The sequence below is a fragment of the Coenobita brevimanus genome, chromosome 98, assembly GCF_032717465.1.
Source record: "Coenobita brevimanus isolate Jiangsu-jjx chromosome 98, ASM3271746v2, whole genome shotgun sequence".
Taxonomy (NCBI): Eukaryota; Metazoa; Arthropoda; class Malacostraca; order Decapoda; family Coenobitidae; genus Coenobita; species Coenobita brevimanus.
In genome coordinates this window covers 15,928,975-15,949,203 of record NC_137051.1, presented here as the reverse complement: position 1 = coordinate 15,949,203, position 20,229 = coordinate 15,928,975, and the positions used below count along the sequence as shown (strand labels likewise).

The following is a 20,229-nucleotide window of genomic DNA, read 5'->3' as shown; positions in this document are numbered from 1 at the left end:
AAATCTCACCCTCATTCATTAGAGCCACCCCCACATCCACTGCCCTACCTTGCATCTCCTTTACACATCCATGTATATATTAAACAGCCATGGAGACATCACCCAACCCTGTTTCAGTCGCACATTGAGATCAAAGAACTCACTCAGCTCACCATCCACTCGCACCATAGCCTTAGCTCCTTCGTACATACTCTTCACTGCACTCAACAATTTCCCCTCCACTCCATATATTCTTAATACCTTCCACATACTTTACCTATCTATTCTGTCATAAGCATTCTCCAAGTCCATGAAGGCAGCATACACTTTCTTTTCCTTCTCTAGATACTTCTCCACTAAACATCTTAGAACAAATATCTGATCTACACACCCTTTTCCCTTCCTAAATCCCCCTTTTTCTTCTCCAACTAGCTCCTCTGTCATATGCCTAACCCTATCAATGAGTATTCTGCTATATATTTTTCCAGTCACACAAAGAAGGCAGATACCCCTACGGTTCCCACATACTTCTCTCTCCCCTTTTCCTTTGTATAATGGAACAATTATACCTGATTTCCAGTCCTCTGGAACCCTTCCCTCTTCCCAAGCCAATCTACACAACTTCCATATCCTCTCCACAACAATCTCACCCCCATACCACAGCATTTCACACATACTCCATCAATTCCTGGGGCCTTTCTCATCTTGATCTTCTTCATTGCTTCCACTACTGATCTCTTCCTCCCTCCTCTCATCTCTTCTTCTCCCACCCATTCCCTAACCACTTATACTCGCACTGCTCTCACTCTATACATTCAACAAATCCTCAAAGTACTCCTTCCATCTCCTTAATTTCTCTCTCTTCTCCACCATCCATCCGTCCATCATCTAATCCTATGTTGCCCCATGAGGAGCGTAGGAGCTCGGGGCTAGGAAAGTTGGTCCTGGGATTTAAGATGAGAGTGACCAGCCTCACTCATCCCTGAGTGTCATTACTTGAGCAATCAACCCCAACCACTCCTTGGATATAAACCTTCACTGGCATAATCCGATTGGAGCACCTTTATTACCCACTAAACCACCAGGAGCCAAAATTTTGTTTTATGGTTACCACCCTGCATAGTACATGGTGTCCTGGTGTACAGGAAACCATTTGGCTTGTCACTCAGTGTAGAGTCACCCACAGGCAAAAGGAAGAGGAAAGAATGAAGGAAAGAAAAACACAAGAGGGAGTGTAAAGTCACCCGCAGGCAGAAGAAAGAGGAAAGAATGAAGGAAAGACAGAAGAGGATGGATGGAAAGAAGGATGGAAGAGAGGAAAGGGCTGAAACTCGAGAGCAACACTAACAGTCTATTATTCCTATCTTTCACTCCCCTGCTATTTCCCCTTTCACACTATCTTACTTTCTTTACCTCCTTCCAAAACAATTTCTTACACTCCCTCCATTTCACACTCAGACTCCTCCCAAATTCTTCATCCACTTTCTTATTCTCCTTCACCAGTCTCTTCACCTCCCTTCTCCTGGTCACATATACCGCTCTCTTCTCTCTCTCATCATCTCCTCTACCTCTGCTCGCTAACCATTCACTATATGCCTTCTTCTTTTGTTCCACAGCTCATTTCCCCTCAACGTTCCACCTTGCTGTCCCTTGCACACCCCTGCATCTCCTTCTCACTCCACAAACCACCTCACACGCAGCGCCTGTCTCTTCCGTGAATATCTTACATACGTCTTCGACCCCTTCCATCTGCTCTAACTCATACCTTCCCAATCTTTCTTCCACTATCCTCTTATACTCTGCCATTTTCTCACTATCTTGCAGCATCTCCACTCTTCTCACAGGAGCTGTTTCCTCCTGTCTCCTCCTTCATCTCTTAAAACCATTTTCTTCGTGGCCTTACCTTGGCCATCACTAAGTGATGATCCGAGACTCCATTCCCCCACCCTCTCTACACTCTTGCATCCAACACTTGTCTTCTCATTCGCTCATCCACACACACAGTCTATCATTGCCTTTCGTTCAACAAGTTCACGATCCATCCTCCTCACTATTCTCCATATATACCTGTGGATCATCTTATATGGAAAGTAGGTGTTAGCTGTTGCCAACCCCCTACCAGCACAGATGTCCACCAAAGCACTACCATTCCCATCTACTTCAGCTGGCACATCCCACTGACCAACCACTCCATCCACTCGTACATTCCCAACTTTGCCATTCGTGTCTCCAGTCAAAAGCACTCTCTCGCTCCTCTCAAATTTGTCCATACATGCTTTTACACTCGCGCAAAACTCATCTTTCACTCTTGCCACTCGGTCCTCTGTCGACACATACACACATACAATCACCCACGCTTTTATACCTACTTCCATCCTCGCCCATACAATCCTTGCACCCACTGTTCCATACTCTTTTATATTCTCCTTCCACTTCCTGCATATCATCAGACATAGTGTCAAACCTTGGTAATGAAGTCTTGCAACACAGTAGTAGAGTACAGTACACTTAACTGTTCCGAAGGTACTGTACAGTTCTTAAAAATTACATTTATTACTACACTTAGCACTATAAAAATTGTTCACGTCCACTAATCACTGGAACCTTTTTCGGACGTCTCGCTTAATTCAAATTTTTATCCGAATTAAAATTATTTGTCTGGTGGTCAAAAATGATCCGAATGAACCGATTTCCGAATTATTCAGGTTCGAATTAGAGAGGGTTTACTGTATATTTTTATTAATTCCAGGTAATTTTGTTTACCTTGAGATAGACATTTTGCATTTGAGGGTTAAGTATAGCCTTCACTGGCCCCCTTGATAAAGTGAATAAAATCATCTGGAGGTAGCAAGAATAAACAAGGAGAATATGTCATTGAGTTGAAAGGGCTAACAACAACAACATGGGAGACTTTTTGTGTATTGAAGTTGTTGTTGTTGTTCAGCCTGGGCCTGCCAGGCCCAGCAGACTTATCAACCACAGGTAAACAACTTTCTTTATGGAGTTGTCCCATAGTCATTTTATTTTTTACTTTAAATGTGATGGTGATATGTGAAGGTGCCCATCATCCACTCACTTGATGTAGTGCAACCTACTTCTTCCATACTGTCTGTCATTCTTTTTCTCTGTCTCTCCTCCTCTCTTCGTATTTTTCCAAACTTTCCTGTCACTATTTATTACTCTTTGGACATCAGGTGGCCCTGCATTGACAAGCCAAATGGCCTCCTGTAACCTAGGAAACCATTACTAAGCTGGGTGGCAAGCTTATAGCCAAGTAATGGGGTGACATTAAGCCTTCCATGGTGCCCCTGTAAACTGGATGGAGAGACGCAAATGTGCCGTCCCCCTAGGAACCAAATCTTCACACTTACCCCCGCACCTCACTGTGGCAAGGTGCGTCAGCCACATGGGAACATCAGTTCACTGAACAGGATGGCCCTGCAGAGGAAGTTGCTTGCTTGTGGTTGATGGTTAGCACAACAACAACAACAGCACCAACTGTAGATAGGATGGTGATGTAAGGTTAGAGTGGATAGGAATACTGTACTGTGTTAAATTGGATATTTGTGAGCAAGTGTAGGAGGAGTTTTGGAAGGTCAAGAAGCTGGCTGGATGTGGTAAGTTAATATTTGAAAAATTTGGTATAGAAGTTGAAAACACAAAAAATTTACAGAGGATAGAAATGAATGGATGAAGTATAGAAATGTTGATTGTTATGTCATTGAATTAGATGCCAATATAGTAGCTGCTGCTGAGTCGGTTACAGTTCATCCATCCATCCATCATCCAGTCTCATTAAATGTTTGGATTATTCAGAGCAGATAAATAGTACAATCTTCACCAGTTTCAGTACTTAATGGTTATGGAGTGCTATGGACTAGTGCTTATTTTAATTACATTATATTTTTTCCAGTTCTTTTCTACACAATATTAATGAAAAGAGACATGTCAGTGAGTTAACTGTTTCCATGTATTGTATGTCAGTTATTTAGCCTTTTTCATTGGTACGCCTGTTTTACTTAGAAAAATTTGTAAACCAGAGTTCACTCCTGTACTATGAAATGTTTCTTATTAGGGACGTAAAGGATTTGGTAAGAGCTGGTTGCCGTAACCCCATCTACTGTTCAGTCCACGAACATTCAAAATCCACCACACCAAAGGGTCTCCAGGAGAACTATGTAGTATGTCAAGCTCATGACAAATTCACATTCCTATGGTCCTTCATCAGATACCACAAGAAGCACAAGATCCTCATCTTTCTGGCCACCTGTAAACAAGTGAGTGTTTTACAGTACACTACCTACAGTGCTTTGTATCCAAAAACCTTAAAAGCTAAATGATTTTAGTTTGAGGATATACAAGATTTTGAGATTAATAGTTGTGTTATAAAAACAAAGAATATGATGGTACAGACAAGGCCCCAGTATGTGAGAGTCATATATGAAGCCCATTAGTAGAGTAAAGCATGTTTGGCTTCTTTACCTTGCCGCTGAAAATGCATGAATTTGTAGGGGGTGTAATCACAACAAACAAGGGGAAAATTGCACAATAATTCTTCATTGACCAGGCTTATCTGAAAATGAATCTGGTGGGCAGCAGACTGAAGATAGGCTGCTGGAGTTCACCTTCCTCCTTTTTGAGGATTAGGGAGGGAGTTCAAGGATGCTTGCACTATATAACAGAGGAGTCACCTGGTTTTATCATTCTCACCATATGAAGGTGTCCCTCTCTGGACAGTGGTGTTATTTATGAATAACTGTCATGTGATATGAGGAAATTATAGAAGCATACAGCAGTTGGACCAGATAACGAAAGTAATGGGGAGAGTCCTAGTAGGTATGACAAGGGAAAGAGATATATTAATAAGATACAGTTTGGGTTTATGCCAGGCAAAGGAATCACTGATGCCATATTCATTATCCGACAGCATCGGGGGGTTTTCAAGAATACTCCCCCAGTATCCCTGCTTATCGTAAAAGGCGACTAAAAGGGTTGGCGGAGGGTTAGTGCCCCTCCCTGGAAAACAACTACCGGTAACTAAAAAAACAAACAATAAGCCTCGGACAAGGACTGACCAAACGATGACGACCAAGGACCGGACAAAGGACATGGTTATAGGAACGTGGAATGTAAGGGGAGCGAATGATGTGAAAGAGAGAGAGATTGTCCAGGTGCTTGAGGGTGCAAAAGTGGATGTATGTGGAATAACTGAAACAAAATGGAGAAGAGAAAGTGTGAGAGAATGGGAGTATGGATGGGGTATATGTGCAGGAGTAGGTGAGAAAGAGAGGGCAAAGGAAGGAGTATGTATAGTTGTGAGTAAAAGATGGAAGAAGAGCATAAGACAGTATGGATCAGTTGGGTCAAGGATTGTGTGGGTAAAGTTGAAAGTTGGAATACAAATGTGGGCGATTGTGTGTGTGTATGCGCCAACGCAAGATCGTGCTAGAAGAGTGAGAGAAGAGTTCTGGACAAATGTGGAAGTGTGCATGGAAAAGTTTGGAAGAAATGAGAGAGTGTTATTGATCGGTGATATGAATGGTAAAGTTGGGAATGTGAAGGTGGATGGAATAGTTGGTGAGTGGGGTGTGCCTGCAGAGATAGATGAGAATGGGAGTGCGTTAGTGGACATTTGTGCTGGGAGGGGGTTGGTGATAGCCAATACCCTCTTCAGGCATAAAATGATCCACAGGTATACATGGCGAGTGATGAGAGGGGTGGGTGGTGAACTGAATGAAAGGAAGGCAATGATTGATTATGAGTGTGTGGATGAAAGGATGTAAAGATGTGTAATGGATGCAAGAGCTTATAGAGGTTGGGGGAGTGGACTTTCTGACCACTACATGGTGGTGGCCAGAATTAGGATTCAAGTAAGATGGGGGAATAGAAGAAGGGAAAGATGAGAGGAAGGAGTAGTTGCAAGGAGAGTGGAAAGGTTACAAGAGGATGAGAAAAAGGCAGAGTATAAGAGAGAAGTGGAGGAACGATTAGGCAAATATGAATTGGAGCAGATGGGAGACGTGGAAGGTGTGTGTAGGATATCTACAGAAGAAATATGTGCAGCATGTGATGTGTGTGGAAGGAAGAGAAGACAGAGGGGGGTGCAAGGAACAGCATGGTGGACTGAAGAGGTGAGACAGGCTGTGGCACAAAAGAAGAAAGCATACAATGAATGGATGAGAAATAGGGGCGTGGAAGAAGTTGAGAGGCGGAAGAGAGAGTTCTATCTATCTATCTATTGCCAGACGCCTCAATCCCGTTTGGGGTGGCCACAAACAAATCGCCTCCAAGTCGCCCTGTCCCCTGCCATTTCACTGCCCTGCTCCCAACTCACACCCCCCTCTCTCATATACCTCTCCACCCCATCCCTCCATCTCATCCTCGGCCTCCCCCTTCCTCTTCCCCCCTCCACCTCACTCACATACACTCTCTTCGTCAGTCTTTCGCCCTCCATCCTCTCCACATGGCCAAACCACCTCAGTGTGTTCCTCATAACGCTTCCTATCACATCCACATCCACACCACAACGCTCCTTTATATCCTCATTCGTCAGCCTCTCTCTCCATGTGACTCCACAGGCTCCTCTTAAATAACTCATTTCCATTGCTCTCACTCTTGACTTGTGTCCTTCCAACAATGTCCAAGCTTCACTTCCGTACGTTAGAGTTGGTATCACAATACTGTCATGTAGTAACTTTTTCACTTCCATGCTCACTTCCCTGTTTCTTATCACTGCTTTCAAGGAACCAGCAACCTTTCTTCCCTGCTGTACCCTTTCAAGCACTTCACCCTCCAAACCTCCATCCTTACTCATCACACTACCCAAATACTTAAACGTACTCACATTTTCCAATTCCTCACCATCTAACCTCGCTGTACATTCACTAACTTCACCTCTCTCAAAGACCATCACTTTACTCTTCCCTACATTCACCTTTAGGTTCCGTTTCTTACACACTCTCTCAAACTCATCCACCAAGCCTTGCAGCTCCCCTTCGTCTTCACTCAACAACACTCAAGAGAGAGTTTTATGTAGAAAGAAAGAGAGGTGAAAAGATTAGTAAGAGAGAGTAAGAGAGTGGATGAGGAATTTGGAAGGAATTTGAGTGTAAAGTGGAGGGACTGTAAGAAAATGTTCTGGAAAGAGGTGACAAGAGTAAGACAGGGTGGAAGTGAAGTTAGCAGGGGAGTGAAAGATAAAAATGGTAGATTACTAGTGGAGAAGGGAGAAAAAGTGAACAGTTTAAGGAATTGTTGAACATAGAGGATGGAAGTAATGCGAGTATAAGTGGCTGGAGAATAGCTGGGAGGAGGAGGGAGGTGAGAAGATAGAAAGAAATCTGTAGGATAGAAGTTGTGGAAGCAGTGAAGAAGGTTAAATCGGGGAAAGCCCCAGGAATTGATGGAGTGTGTGGTGAAATGCTGAAGCATGGGGGAGAGATAGCAGTAGAATGGATGTGGAAGATGTGCAGATTGGCCTGGGAAGAAGGTAGAGTCCCGGATGATTGGAAGTCAGGTATAATTATTCCCTTGTACAAAGGAAAAGGGGAAAAAGAAGTGTGTGATAATCATAGGGGCATTTGTCTTCTTAGTATAATAGGAAAAGTGTATGGTAGGATACTTATTGACAGAGTTAGAGAAAGAACAGAGAAATTAGTTGGAGAAGAACAGGGAGGCTTTAGGAAGGGAAGAGGTTGTGTAGATCAGGTATTCATTCTTAGATCTTTAGTGGAAAAGTTTCTAGAGAAAGGAAAGAAGTTGTATGCGGCTTTCATGGATTTGGAGAAAGCATATGACAGGGTGGATAGACAAGGATTGTGGAAAGTGGTAAGAATATATAGAGTAGATGGGAAGTTGTTGAATGCTGTGAAGAGTATGTACGATGGTGCGAAGGCTGCAGTGCGTGTGGATGGTGAACTAAGTGAATTTTTCCCTTTGAAGGTTGGGTTGAAACAGGGATGTGTCATGTCTCCATGGTTGTTCAATCTGTACATGGATGGGGTAATAAAAGAGGTATAAGGTAGGGTAGTGGATGTTGGAGTGGCCCTGGTGAGAGAGGATAGTGTTTGGAAACTCCCTGTACTGTTGTTTGCAGATGATACTGTGTTGTTGAGTGAAGACGAAGGGGAGCTGCAAGGCTTGGTGGATGAGTTTGGGAGAGTGTGTAATGGAATCTAAAAGTGAATGTAGGGAAGAGTAAAGTGATGGTCTTTGAGAGAGGTGAAGTTAGTGAATGTACAGCGAGGTTGGATGGTGAGGAATTGGAAAATGTGAGTACGTTTAAGTACTTGAGTAGTGTGATGAGTAAGGATGGAGGTTTGGAGGATGAAGTGCTTGAAAGGGTACAGCAGGGAAGAAAGGTTGCTGGTTCTTTGAAAGCAGTGATAAGAAACAGGGAAGTGAGCATGGAAGTGAAAAAGTTACTACATGACAGTATTGTGATACCAACTCTAACATATGGAAGTGAAGCTTGGACGTTGTTGGAAGGACACAAGTCAAGAGTGAGAGCAGTGGAAATGAGTTATTTAAGAGGAGCCTGTGGAGTCACATGGAGAGACAGACTGACGAATGAGGATATAAAGGAGCGTTGTGGTGTGCATGTGGATGTGATAGGAAGTGTTATGAGGAACACACTGAGGTGGTTTGGCCATGTGGAGAGGATGGAGGGTGAAAGACTGATGAAGAGAGTGGTTGTGAGTGAGGTGGAGGGGGGAAGAGGGAGGGGGAGGCCGAGGATGAGATGGAGGGATGGGGTGGAGAGGTATATGAGAGAGGGGGGTGTGAGTTGGGAGCAGGGGAGTGAGATGGCGGGGGACAGGGCGACTTGGAGGCGATTTGTTTGTGGCCACCCCAAACGGGATTGAGGCGTCTGGCAATAGATAGATAGATCGAGCGTGTTTGTCAATTTGGAGAGGAACTTTGAGAGCCCCTAGGGAGTTTGTGAAGTGGGCAGTGAGAAACTTGGGATTGAGGAGTAGCTGGTTACTGTGGTCTTGTTTGTGTATGTAGGTACTCACACCCAGGTGAGAATGAATGGAGATTTGAGTGATGAGTTTTCCGTTAATATTGGCATGCATCAGGAATCAGTCATGAGCCCCTTAATGTTTGTCATGGTTCTTGAAACACTCTTGTGACATCTGAAATGGACTCCTATGGGAGATATATGCTGATGACTTGGGTTTTGATTGCAAAGAATGAAAAGGAAGCAGAGGAAAGATTTAGGAAATGAAGAGATGGAATGGGGCATAAGGACTTGAGAATAAATGCAGATAAAACAAAAGTGATGGTAACTAGGGCTGGTGGCAATACTGTCAAAACAGAGGGAATGTGGCCAAGTGTAATTTGCCACAAGTTTGTGAGAAGTAACTCTGTCATGTGCAGTGTTTGTGTGTAAGAGTGGGTGCGTAAAAGATGTCGTGGTATAGAAGGGGACTGCAAAATAATTCTGATCCCATGTGTGAGTTGCCTTGGGCAGAGCATGTAGAGATTGTCAGGCATGAAAGGATTTATCTTGCTGGAGAGTCTCCTGAGCGTGTGGAAGAGTGTTGTTATTTGGGAGACATGTTATGTGCTGGAGGTGGGGCTGGAGCTAGCTCTGTGGCTAGGGTAAGGAGTGGTTGGAGGATGTTCAGGGGGCTGTTGCATCTTCTGACATTGAGTGGGCTGTCCAGGTCAAGGGATCTTTGTAAATGCTGTATGGTAGTGAGACCTGGGCAGTAAAGGAAGAGGATATTCGTAGGCTCGAACATACAGAAATTACAGTGAGTAGATAGATGTGTAGTAGGTCCTTGAATGTGAGGTTTGGGGGGGCTATGATTATGACTGAAGAGTTGAGAGGAAGGATAGGACTAGAATGTATTAGTGTAGTGATGAGGAAAGGTAGATTGAGATGTTTTGGGGACGAGGAGAGGATGGAAGATGATAAGTGGGTGCAGAAGGCGAAAAGTGTGAACATCAGGGGTAGGGTAGAGCATCAGAACGTTAAAGACCTGGGATGAGGTCATAGTGTGACCTCAGGAATAAGGGACTGGATAGAGAGGCTGCCTGAGATTGAACTGCATAGAGTGCTGCCATTAGGTGACCTAGCCCAATGCATGCAAGCATATTGGAGCCATTACAAACGATTCAGTACGAAATCAGGTTAACTTGTGTTTTGATTAACACAAATTGTTGTGATGAGCATGAGGGATTTAAGTTTTTCATACTGCCAGTAATAGGGATGTGCGGATAGTATCTGTATCGGCAGTATCGGCCTTTTGTATCGGTATTGGCAGTATCACCCCTTTGTATCGGTATCAGCAATGTAAAAATATGGCGGAGATTCCGATACTTTTCTTTGCCCTTTACTTATTATTCACACAAGCAGATTATCAACTTAACAAAACATTTTATTATTCTGACTTCTTAAGCTCATAATTGCCACTTGGTACTTGAGAACTGAGTCAGCTAATTAAGATCATGGATACAGTACTGAATTAAGAGTGCAACTTCTCATGCCATAAAGAGCTGAGGTCATGAGAAGTTGCACTCTTAGGGTCCCTACTTTCCATGTGCTCAACAAACAGGTGGATGCTGGGTAAAAGTTTACAAACTATATACAGTACGGTCCATCCTCTCACAATGAGAGTTGATGGGCGACAGAAACTCTCGCATTCTACGATTTCGCATTGTGTGAACCAAAGATCTTATGGGAAAAATGGTATATGGTGGACAGCCCACCCAGGGCATGGTCTTTGGATCCCCTTCCAGTCTACTCTGCCCAACTGATACTTTGTCTAATAGTACTTCTAGTTGGACCAACAAGTATAACGACAAACAGAACACCATGTACCTTTATTTAAGTGACTTCTGGGCTTGTTAAGAAGGGAGGGAGGGTGAGTATCTGAGGCTCGGGGTGTCTACTCTTGCCCCGCAGGTCGGGGCACCCCATTGTCAGTCTCACTGTCATTGCTGAGGCCTCTTGGAAGTGCCATAAAGCCTTCAAAGTTGACATGATGAACAGGTAGGTACTGCTACGATGCTAAAACGGACCACAGGATGCGAGGTGCAACATGCATTTTCACTGCAATGTGGAGAAGTCTCTGTTTACCCAGGAGTGTCAGTAGATGGCATGCAGATAGCTGGCTAGCCACCCACCATTTTGAATCTGGCTCGTTGCCAGTCACCTGCCCTCATGTGACTGACTTGCATTGTCCAGTCTGACACTCGTAGTAATGGCGGAAGTCCATTTTTGCCTTGGAATAATACAGCCGATTCTCATTTTGGGAAGTTTGATTCACAGATTCGCATTCGATAAAAATAAGCATTTTCTGGGTTGACCTCGCATTGTAGGTGATTTGCATCATGTGAGTTCGCATTGTGTGGGGGTACACTGTATACTATTTCAGTTTCAGCTCTATGGGTCTATGACTTTTTTTTTTTTTTTTTTTTTTTTAATATACTGTCAGTACCATGCAATTATAGGCCTGTAGTAACTTCCAGCTTCCCCTATTTCTAATATTAAAATACAAGTAATTTTATACTTTTATAATATAAGCTTACAGAAGTTACAGATTAAACACAGGGAAATCAAAATAAAAAAGTATCGGTATCGGTATTGGCAGAGTATCGGCCATATGTTAGTATCGGAGTATTGGTATCGGTGTCGGCTGAAGAGTGGGTATCGGTATCAGTATCGGTATTGGCCAACATCTTGGTATCGGCACATCTCTATCCAGTAATACAGTACCTCAGAATCAAGTTGATATACAGTATTTGCTACCTAAATGACTGTGTGATATAGGGTGGGTTTAACCCTTGAATTGCAAGCCACATCTTAGGCTGTGCTGGCCATGCACCACTGCTAACCACTCCACCCCTACACAAATTTAACGCAATGTGCTATGCAAAGACGGAGAGAGAGAGATTTTTTTTTTTTTTTTTCACCAGATGATGCCCTGGATATTTATCTTCATGTTTATAATACTGCATACAAAACCAAAAAAATTAGTTTTATTTTTTTCATTTTTTCACTACTCCCTTACGTAAACTTACGCATGGCCCTACTCAAAGACGGAGCGAGAGAGAGATTATTATTTTTTTTTTTACCAGGTGATGCCCTGGATGCATATCTTCAAGTTTATAATAAACAATAACAAAAAAATAGTTTTTTTCCTTCATTTTTTGCACACCACGGGGTGGAATAAAAAAAGGTAATTACACAATCCACCGGTTAATGACAATGTAATAACATTACATTATGTTTAGATGTGGTAATATGTTGCAGGTACAGTATATGTATGACATGTTCTGCAAATTGCACCCTGGCCTCTCTGTGATGGGGCTCCATGGGTCCATGCATCAGTTGCGTCGCATGGCCATTTATGACGACTTCTGCCGCAAGAAGAATGCAGTGTTGTTTGCCACAGATGTTGCTGCCAGAGGGCTTGGTAGGTCTTGTCTGCTACTTTGCTTATTCTGTAGGTTTATTGTTTACCCTTGAGACTTTCTTTCATAAAAGAATTGATAAAGTAGTTAAGACAGGAATAGAGGGATTTGTAATTTTAGTAATGGTTCTGTAGTACATGTAATTCTGTAGTGTAGCAGTTATTATCATTCATCTCGCCTCTTTTTTTTTCCACACATGGATGGAGTGAAATGGATCCAGAAGTTACAAAAGAGAAAGTTTGTAAGTAGGAGAACTATTAACATTGTGATCAGTGAAATGGCCCAAGCAGTTATCTACAAGTCATTCAAGTCCCCAGAAACCTGGCTCCATATCACATTTTATTGCAATATCTCACAGTCTGTTGACTGTTAGTTATTTCTTTAAAATTAAAGTGCACGAGAATTTATTTTCGTAAAAAGTCGCTCATAAGTCACAATTCTTTCTACGGTTGCTTGGGAGAAAGAATATTCCCCCTTCCCTGCCCAGTCTGGAAGCACTTGTATTACTTTGAGTTGTTTTACTGAAAGTAGCATTTGGCTGCACGTTTCTTATATGTTAAGTGAGGTGTGCCTGTATCACTCAGTAAGAGTGACTGTTCTAACACTTTCTTGTAACATCCCGCACTTTGAACCTTCTGATCATAAAACATGCTACTGTCCAATTTCCTGGACTGAGATTTACAATGGAACCTAAAATAATCTTCCTTTCATAATCATGATTTACTGTATTTTTACAAAAACAGGAAATAGCATCTGCACTGACCTTTCCATTTTGCAAAAGTAAATCCAAGTGATAACTGGTTATTGGTCATAGTCTGTGAAATACCTTGAAACCTACTAAGTCTGTATTGTATTATATTCTGTCCACTTTACCCTGGCCTGTATTACCATTGGTGCATTAAAATGCTGAGCTGATACACTAGAATATGATGCTAGTTGTGAAGATTTACTGTGGAAAGATTGTAGAGCGATAGCACCTCTTGTCTTTTATCTTCTGCCATTACGCTTCAGGAAATATGTTGCAAAAGGACAAAATATCTCAAGTCAAGTTTATCCATTCTGGTGATGTAGTCTGTTGGTTGATATATGCAACCTGCAAGTGATTTAGTTCATTGTAGGGGAGATCTTTTGTAGTGAAAGAAACATTGAAAACCATGTCAAACCTCTCAACTTTGAAGTCTCTCCCAAACGGAATTCATTTCTTTGGAGGTAGCAAGAATCGAATATAGAATGGAGTGAAGGGACTAAGTTGGATGAATTGTATATTCAGTTAAGCCCTTATTACTGTACTGTATTTTTTTAAGCCCAGAGTCATTGTGGAAAACATTATATTAATGCTGTACTTCATTCCATCACTACTTCTAAAGCTGATTTGCACTTTCCTGCTAGTTTACACTACCAGTTATTGGGGGAAATTTTCTGATATTGGTGAAGGGGCTGAGTTGGATGAATTGTATATTCAGTTAAGTCTTTATTATTTTTTTAAGCCCAGAGTCATTGTTATTATATTAATGCTGTAATTAATTCCATTGCTACTTGTAAAGCTGATTTGCACTTTCCTGCTAGTTTACACAACCAGTTATTGAGGAAATTTTCTGATATTGGTGAAGGGGCTAAGTTGGATGAATTGTATATTCAGTTAAATCCTTATTATTTTTTTAAGCTGATTTGCACTTTCCTGCTAGTTAACTACCAGTTATTGGGGAAATTTTCTGATATTGTGGAAGACTACGTAGTGGTAGGTGTGGGTGCTTACCATGCACTCACTCGATGTAGTGCTGCTTTGGGTGTCTGCCCTTTCCTCTCTTCCTTCCTTCCTCTTCTGTCCTTCTTTCCTTCATTCTTTCCTCTTCCTTCTGCCTACAGGTGACTTTACACTCCCTCTTCTTTCTTTCTTTCCTTTATTCTTTCTTCGTCTTTCTGCCTGTGGGTGACCCTACGCCGAGTGACAAACCAGATGGTTTCCTGTACACCATTTACTATGCTGGGTGGTAACCTGATAACCAAATTATGGCACCTGGTGGTTTAGTGGGTAATTAAGGCACATCAATCGGATTGAGCCCGTGTAGGTTTATATCTAAGGGGTGGTTGGGGTTTATTGCTCACGTTTTGCCACTCGGGGATGAGTGAGGCTGGTCACTCTCATCTTAAATGTCAAGACCAACTTGCCTAGCCCTGGGCTTCTGTGCTTCTCATGGGACAACATTGGATTGGACGATGGATGGATGGAACACTCCATGGACTTGTAACAAGAACTTGCTGTGATCTGTTTCACCTGTTCCATAGACATCCCTGCCGTCGATTGGGTGGTACAAGCAGACTGCCCGGAAGACGTGACAACTTACATCCATCGAGCAGGCCGTACTGCACGATATTCCCAAACGGGCCAGGCCATCGTTCTGCTCACACCTTCAGAAGAAGAGGCTATGGTGACAAATCTTAAGGCCAAGAATATACCCATAGAAATACTTGAGTGAGTAATTGTTGGGGGTATTATTTTATAAATTGTTGGGTTATATCATTCATGATTGTCAAAAGTATCAGGACATTGTTATTCATTATGAAGTAAAGAGTAAAGTAAGAAGTATGTTAACACTATATTTGAATTACTCCCCATAATTACTTCAGTGTGAAGGTGATTGTTTTCTTCTTCTTGAGATGATTGTTTTCTTTTTTAGTGTTGACCCAAGCAAGCTACATGGAGTCCAGGTGAAGGTGGAAGTCATCCTCAGCAAATACCCTGGTTTGAAGGAAGAGGCAGTTCGAGCATTCAAAGCATATCTCAAACACATTGCTCTTATGAAAGATAAAAAAGTCTTTGATGTAACATCTATTGACCTGGATGCATTTGCAAGGTAATTGTAGTGATGCTGAACTCAGACTGGTAGAATTAATTTAAACAGAACAAAACTTAATGGTTTTTGCCCAAGTATTGGTCATAGGTGCATCAGTATCAGAAATATGGTTACGTGATATACTTTTGGGGAGCCTTTGACTGCTCAGATATATCTCTTTATGAAAATTTTAGGTGAACATGAACAATATACCCATTCACACCAGCTGCAGTGAGTGTTTCCATCTCTCTTGTTCTGTCTGTCTCAGTTCAGCATAGAATGTTCAGAGAATACAGTGCTATATTCATCTTTAATGAATGTAAATTTATGTGTACTTTACTTCATATGTGTCTTATCTTACACCATTTCATGAGAGATCATCTATAGCACTAGTAACAGAACTATCTGTCCATCTCCTCCATCCACATTTTTGTTGATTATACTAGTTATAACTGATATATTTTTACACATATTAATTTCAGTGTTAGAATGTAATTATATGGACTACTGAAAGAATATAAAAGACTTTAATATTACTATATTTAAGGATTAATTATTTGGTGGTAGGTGGGGGCGCTCACCATCCACTCACTCGATGTAGTGCTGCTCTCGGGTGTCTGCCCTTTCCTCTCCTGTCTCCATTCCTTCCTTCCTCTTCTGTCTTTCTTTACTTCATTCTTTCTTCGTCCTTCTGCCTATGGGTGACTTTGCGCTCCTTCTTTTATCTTTCTTTCCTTCATTCATTCCTCTTCCTTCTGCGTATGGGTGACTCTACACTGAGTGACAAGCCTAATGGTTTCCTGTACACCAGGAAACCATTTACTACGCTGGGTGGTAACCATATAACCAAATTATGGCGCCTGGTGGTTTAGTGGGTAATTACAGCGCTCCAATCAGATTGAGCCGGTGAAGGTTTATATCCAAGGGGTGGTTGGGGTTATTGCTCATGCAATGCCACTCAGGGATGAGTGAGGCTGGTCACTCTCATCTTAAATGTCAGGACCAAATTGCCTAGCCCCGGGCTTCTACGCTTCTCATGGGGCAACGTAGAATTGGATGATAGATGGATGGATGGATTAACCGTTTAGTCTTAAATAATTTAGAGGACTGTTGATCCAGTTTACCTTTTTCTCTCATTGCTTGGGAATGAGGTGGCATGAAAGGAAAAAGAAAGCAGTGATATTGTGAGGCATGTAGAGATGTTAATATGTGAAAGTCCCAAATACTAAACGTAGAGATGTTGGAAGAACTCTTGTATACAATGTAAATTTATTGATAAGTTTCCAGGCACGTAGCAGACAGAGTTGAAGTAAACTGATCTGTTACCAAGAGCATCCCTCATATAGTAATGTTTTGTCTTCCCTAGTATTACTGTAACACTGCTCATTTATCATCAGATCACTGGGTTTGGCTGTAACTCCAAGAATAAGATTCTTGGAAAAACGTTTAAAGCAGAAGTTTGGACAGGGTAGCAAAACAGGAGCAAGTGAAGAGCCCCATATGGAGAGTCAGAGGTTACTGGAGCGAAAGCTTACCACACTGGACTTTGGAGCAGGTTGGTAATTTAAAGTAATGATGTTAGCTGAAGGCACTAGCAGAGAACTTGATAAGTGTCAGCTATGCATTGCTCACAACAGTTTGAGTCCAAGAGTTTATTTGACAGTTCTTTCATGTAAAATGAAAAAAAAACTAACGTTTTAAACAGCGCGCCAAAGAACCAGTGTAGCATGCTCACAACAGGAGCAGTGTGTAGGGGTGACCCTGAGCTTTAATCAGACACTAACCACATCGTGCCACAGTACATAGTTATCAAGGTACACATGCTTGAGTGAACGTGTTTTTAGTGCATTTTAGTGATATGTAGCAAGTTGTACAATGAAGGATCTTGAAGAGCAATATGTTTGCATGAAATTTTGTTTCAGATTGAGAAAAGCTTTCACAGAGACTTTTCAGATGATGCAACAGGTGTATGGGGAGGATTGTTTGAACCATAACTCAGTGTCACAAGTGGTTCCAGTGCTTCAGATCAGGAAGGACATCCACCGAAGACAGTTCTAAATCTTCTCGGCCTTCCACTTCAACAGACAAAGATCACTTTGAGAAAGTGCGTGCTGTGATCCATGAAAATCGTCACCTGGCTGTCCATGAAGTTTCAGAATATGTTGGCATCTGAAAATTTAAGCCACATGATTTTAACCTAAAAAATGAAGATGCATCATGTTGCTGCAATATTTGTGCAGCATCTGCTGGCAGATGAGCAAAAAGAGAACCATGTCACAATCAGTCAGGAACTGTTTGATTGTTCAAATGCTGACAAAAGCTATCTGAAAAACATCATAACAAGTGATGAAACATAGGTATACGGCTATGATGTGGAAACAAAAAAGCAGTCGTCGCAGTGGGTTAAAACAACATCACCTTGAGCAAAAAATGCTAGTCAGATTAGCTCAGACATGAAGATGGCGTTGATGGTCTTTTTTATTGGAAGGTTGGAAGGGTGTCATTCATCATGAGATTTTTCTGTGTGGTCAGACCGTCAATAAAGAGTTAAACTTGGACACCCCAAAATGTTTGAGGAAGGCAGTATGAAGGAAGAGGCCTGAGGCATGGACAGACCAAACCTGGATGCTGCACCATGATAATGCACCTTCTCATTCTCATTATGTATGACTTTCTAGCTAAGCATGACCTGACTGCACCCTGCTCTTCATATATGGCCCCTGTGGATCTCTCCCCTCCCCCCTGAGTTGAAAGCCACCCTGAAAGGATGTCAGTTTCGTACAGTTGAAGAGATAGAAGAATATTCGCCACAAGAACTGCACACCATCCCTGAAAATGCATCCCAGGATGCATTCCATAGCCGGAAGAAACCTTAGGAACATTGTATGAACAGTAGAGGGGAGTATTTTGAAGGAGCCAAGTCTGATTATGTTGTAAATAATTTTTTTTTTTTTTTTTTTTTTTTTTTTTTTTTTGACAGACCTCCTATGTCAGTTTGCTACTACGGTAGTACAGTACTTATATCTTGTACCCTGAGGCCTCCCTTGTGCCCAGAATTTATTTACAAATTAGATGTGATGTTTATAAATATTACATCATGCGAACTTGTGAGTGACATGTAGTGCTTTAACCTCTAGATGCCGGGCCTTTTTTTTTTGTTGTGGCTGCCCTCTCACTATGTGCATCTTTCCCAAAATAGCCATTTTTTCACTCCATCATATCTTGGAAAGTATAGCAGTTAGGGAAACAAATTAAAGACCATATCATTCACCAAGTCTTCTTGTGATTGAAAACATCCTCTGGTCTGCAGGTGGTCACGTCAGTAAGTATGGATGTGAAGATGAGTAACTTTTGGTACTTGAAGCAGGATGTCTCCATGCATGTGCATGTGGCCCCAACTTTGGCTTCACTCTAAACATGATAACTACTCCACTACTACGTAAACTAGACTCGGTAGCATCCAAGGCACACCCTATGGCACCATCACTGAGCCATTTCCTAGTATCCTTGGGCAGAGGCACGTCAGGGGTGGATGAGGCAAGGGGTCCGCTTGAGGCGGGAATGGAATCAGACAAGGAAGTTTCAGAAAACATCACTCTACACCTGACTAAGTCACAGAGAAGATTGAGGTATGCGTGCATCAGGCGGTAGACACCTCTCCCTACCCTTTGGTAACAAGATCAAATGGCGAACCATTCAAACTGTGGCGGGATTGCATTTGTGGTTCCTGCCAACACACAGCAGTCTTCGTCCACCCCTTTAGCATCGGTCCATTCAGACAACTGGTATGTAGGAGTTGAAAATGCCCACTACTTGTCCATGTGTGGATGGGTGCATATTTGCTGGCATATTAACATTATGGTTAGGATACTGAGACAGGTGACTCAGTATGATGTGCACATGAATGGAGAGAGACTTTTGTGAATGATTTTTACTTCCTCGTTGTAGTATCGTAGAGGAGTGGTTGTTGTTTTTGCATAACCCCAATCTGTCTGGCCAAGCAGACCAGTCAACTTAAAGCAATGCTTGACCTCCACCCCCACCCCCTATTTTTTTTTTTTTTTTTTTTTTTTTTTACTGCGGCTCCAAACACCTGTACACTGTATTTCTGCCGTGATATCCCATAATATTTATACGGGTAGTTTGAATTTTCACTTTTATTGATGTGTAAGTACTGTATTTATCTAATTAAGTTTATTGAATAACCGAAAAGAATTAATTTCAGTAAATGAATATTTAAGCAAAATGAAAAGTATATATCTTTCATGAGATGTCCCAAAGTATTTGAACAAATAGTTTGAATTTTCACTTCTGTTGATATGTGAGTACCGAATTAATCGAATTAGGTTTATTGAATAACTAAAGAGAATTAATTTTAGTAACTTAAACAGAATGAAAAGTATCCATTCTCTTGATAATGGGGCTTATACGAAAATTCAATAGACAAAAATTATTTCCAGTGAGTGAGTTTTCAAGGTTTGTGTTTTATGTTGCTAGACAAGACACAATGCATATCATGGTGAGACTCTACACAATCCCTGCTAACAAGCTTTCATTCGTATTGTTTATAATGGCTCCAACATGCTTGCTTGCATCAGCCTTGGTCACCTAATGGCTGCTCTCCACACTGCTTGATCTATGGCAGCCTCTCTATTCAGTCCCCAGTCTGAGGTCATACTGTATGACCTTGTCCCAAATCTTTTTTAGTCTGCTTCTTGCACCCCTTCCCCTGATGTTCACACTTTTTACTTTCTGCACCCAATGGGGTGCTTTCAAAGCTAGTATTCTGCGAGATGCCTCCACAATTAGGACAAACACATTCCTCAGGCTGTTTAAAAAGCCTATTATTGTTTGTTAAATATCTACACTGTTGTGTGAAACTTTGAATCATGGTAATGTCATATATCGTAATATAAATAATACAAATAGAACACATATATATATAACGTAGCGTGAATTGTTTATATTTATCATAAACAGAAATTAATAT

General features: G+C 41.8%; 1 protein-coding gene across 1 annotated transcript in view; it reads left to right on the top strand.

Moving 5' to 3' along the window:
* The window catches only part of LOC145414270 (putative ATP-dependent RNA helicase DDX10), a 90,375-nt gene that overhangs the window by 30,211 nt on the left and 39,935 nt on the right, over nucleotides 1–20,229 (top strand). Inside the window, exons 6-10 of the mRNA XM_080283875.1 lie at nucleotides 4,055–4,256; nucleotides 12,245–12,407; nucleotides 14,692–14,878; nucleotides 15,084–15,260; nucleotides 16,637–16,794. Of these exons, the coding sequence (XP_080140001.1) occupies nucleotides 4,055–4,256; nucleotides 12,245–12,407; nucleotides 14,692–14,878; nucleotides 15,084–15,260; nucleotides 16,637–16,794 (887 nt within the window). The remainder of the gene's footprint in view (nucleotides 1–4,054; nucleotides 4,257–12,244; nucleotides 12,408–14,691; nucleotides 14,879–15,083; nucleotides 15,261–16,636; nucleotides 16,795–20,229) is intronic.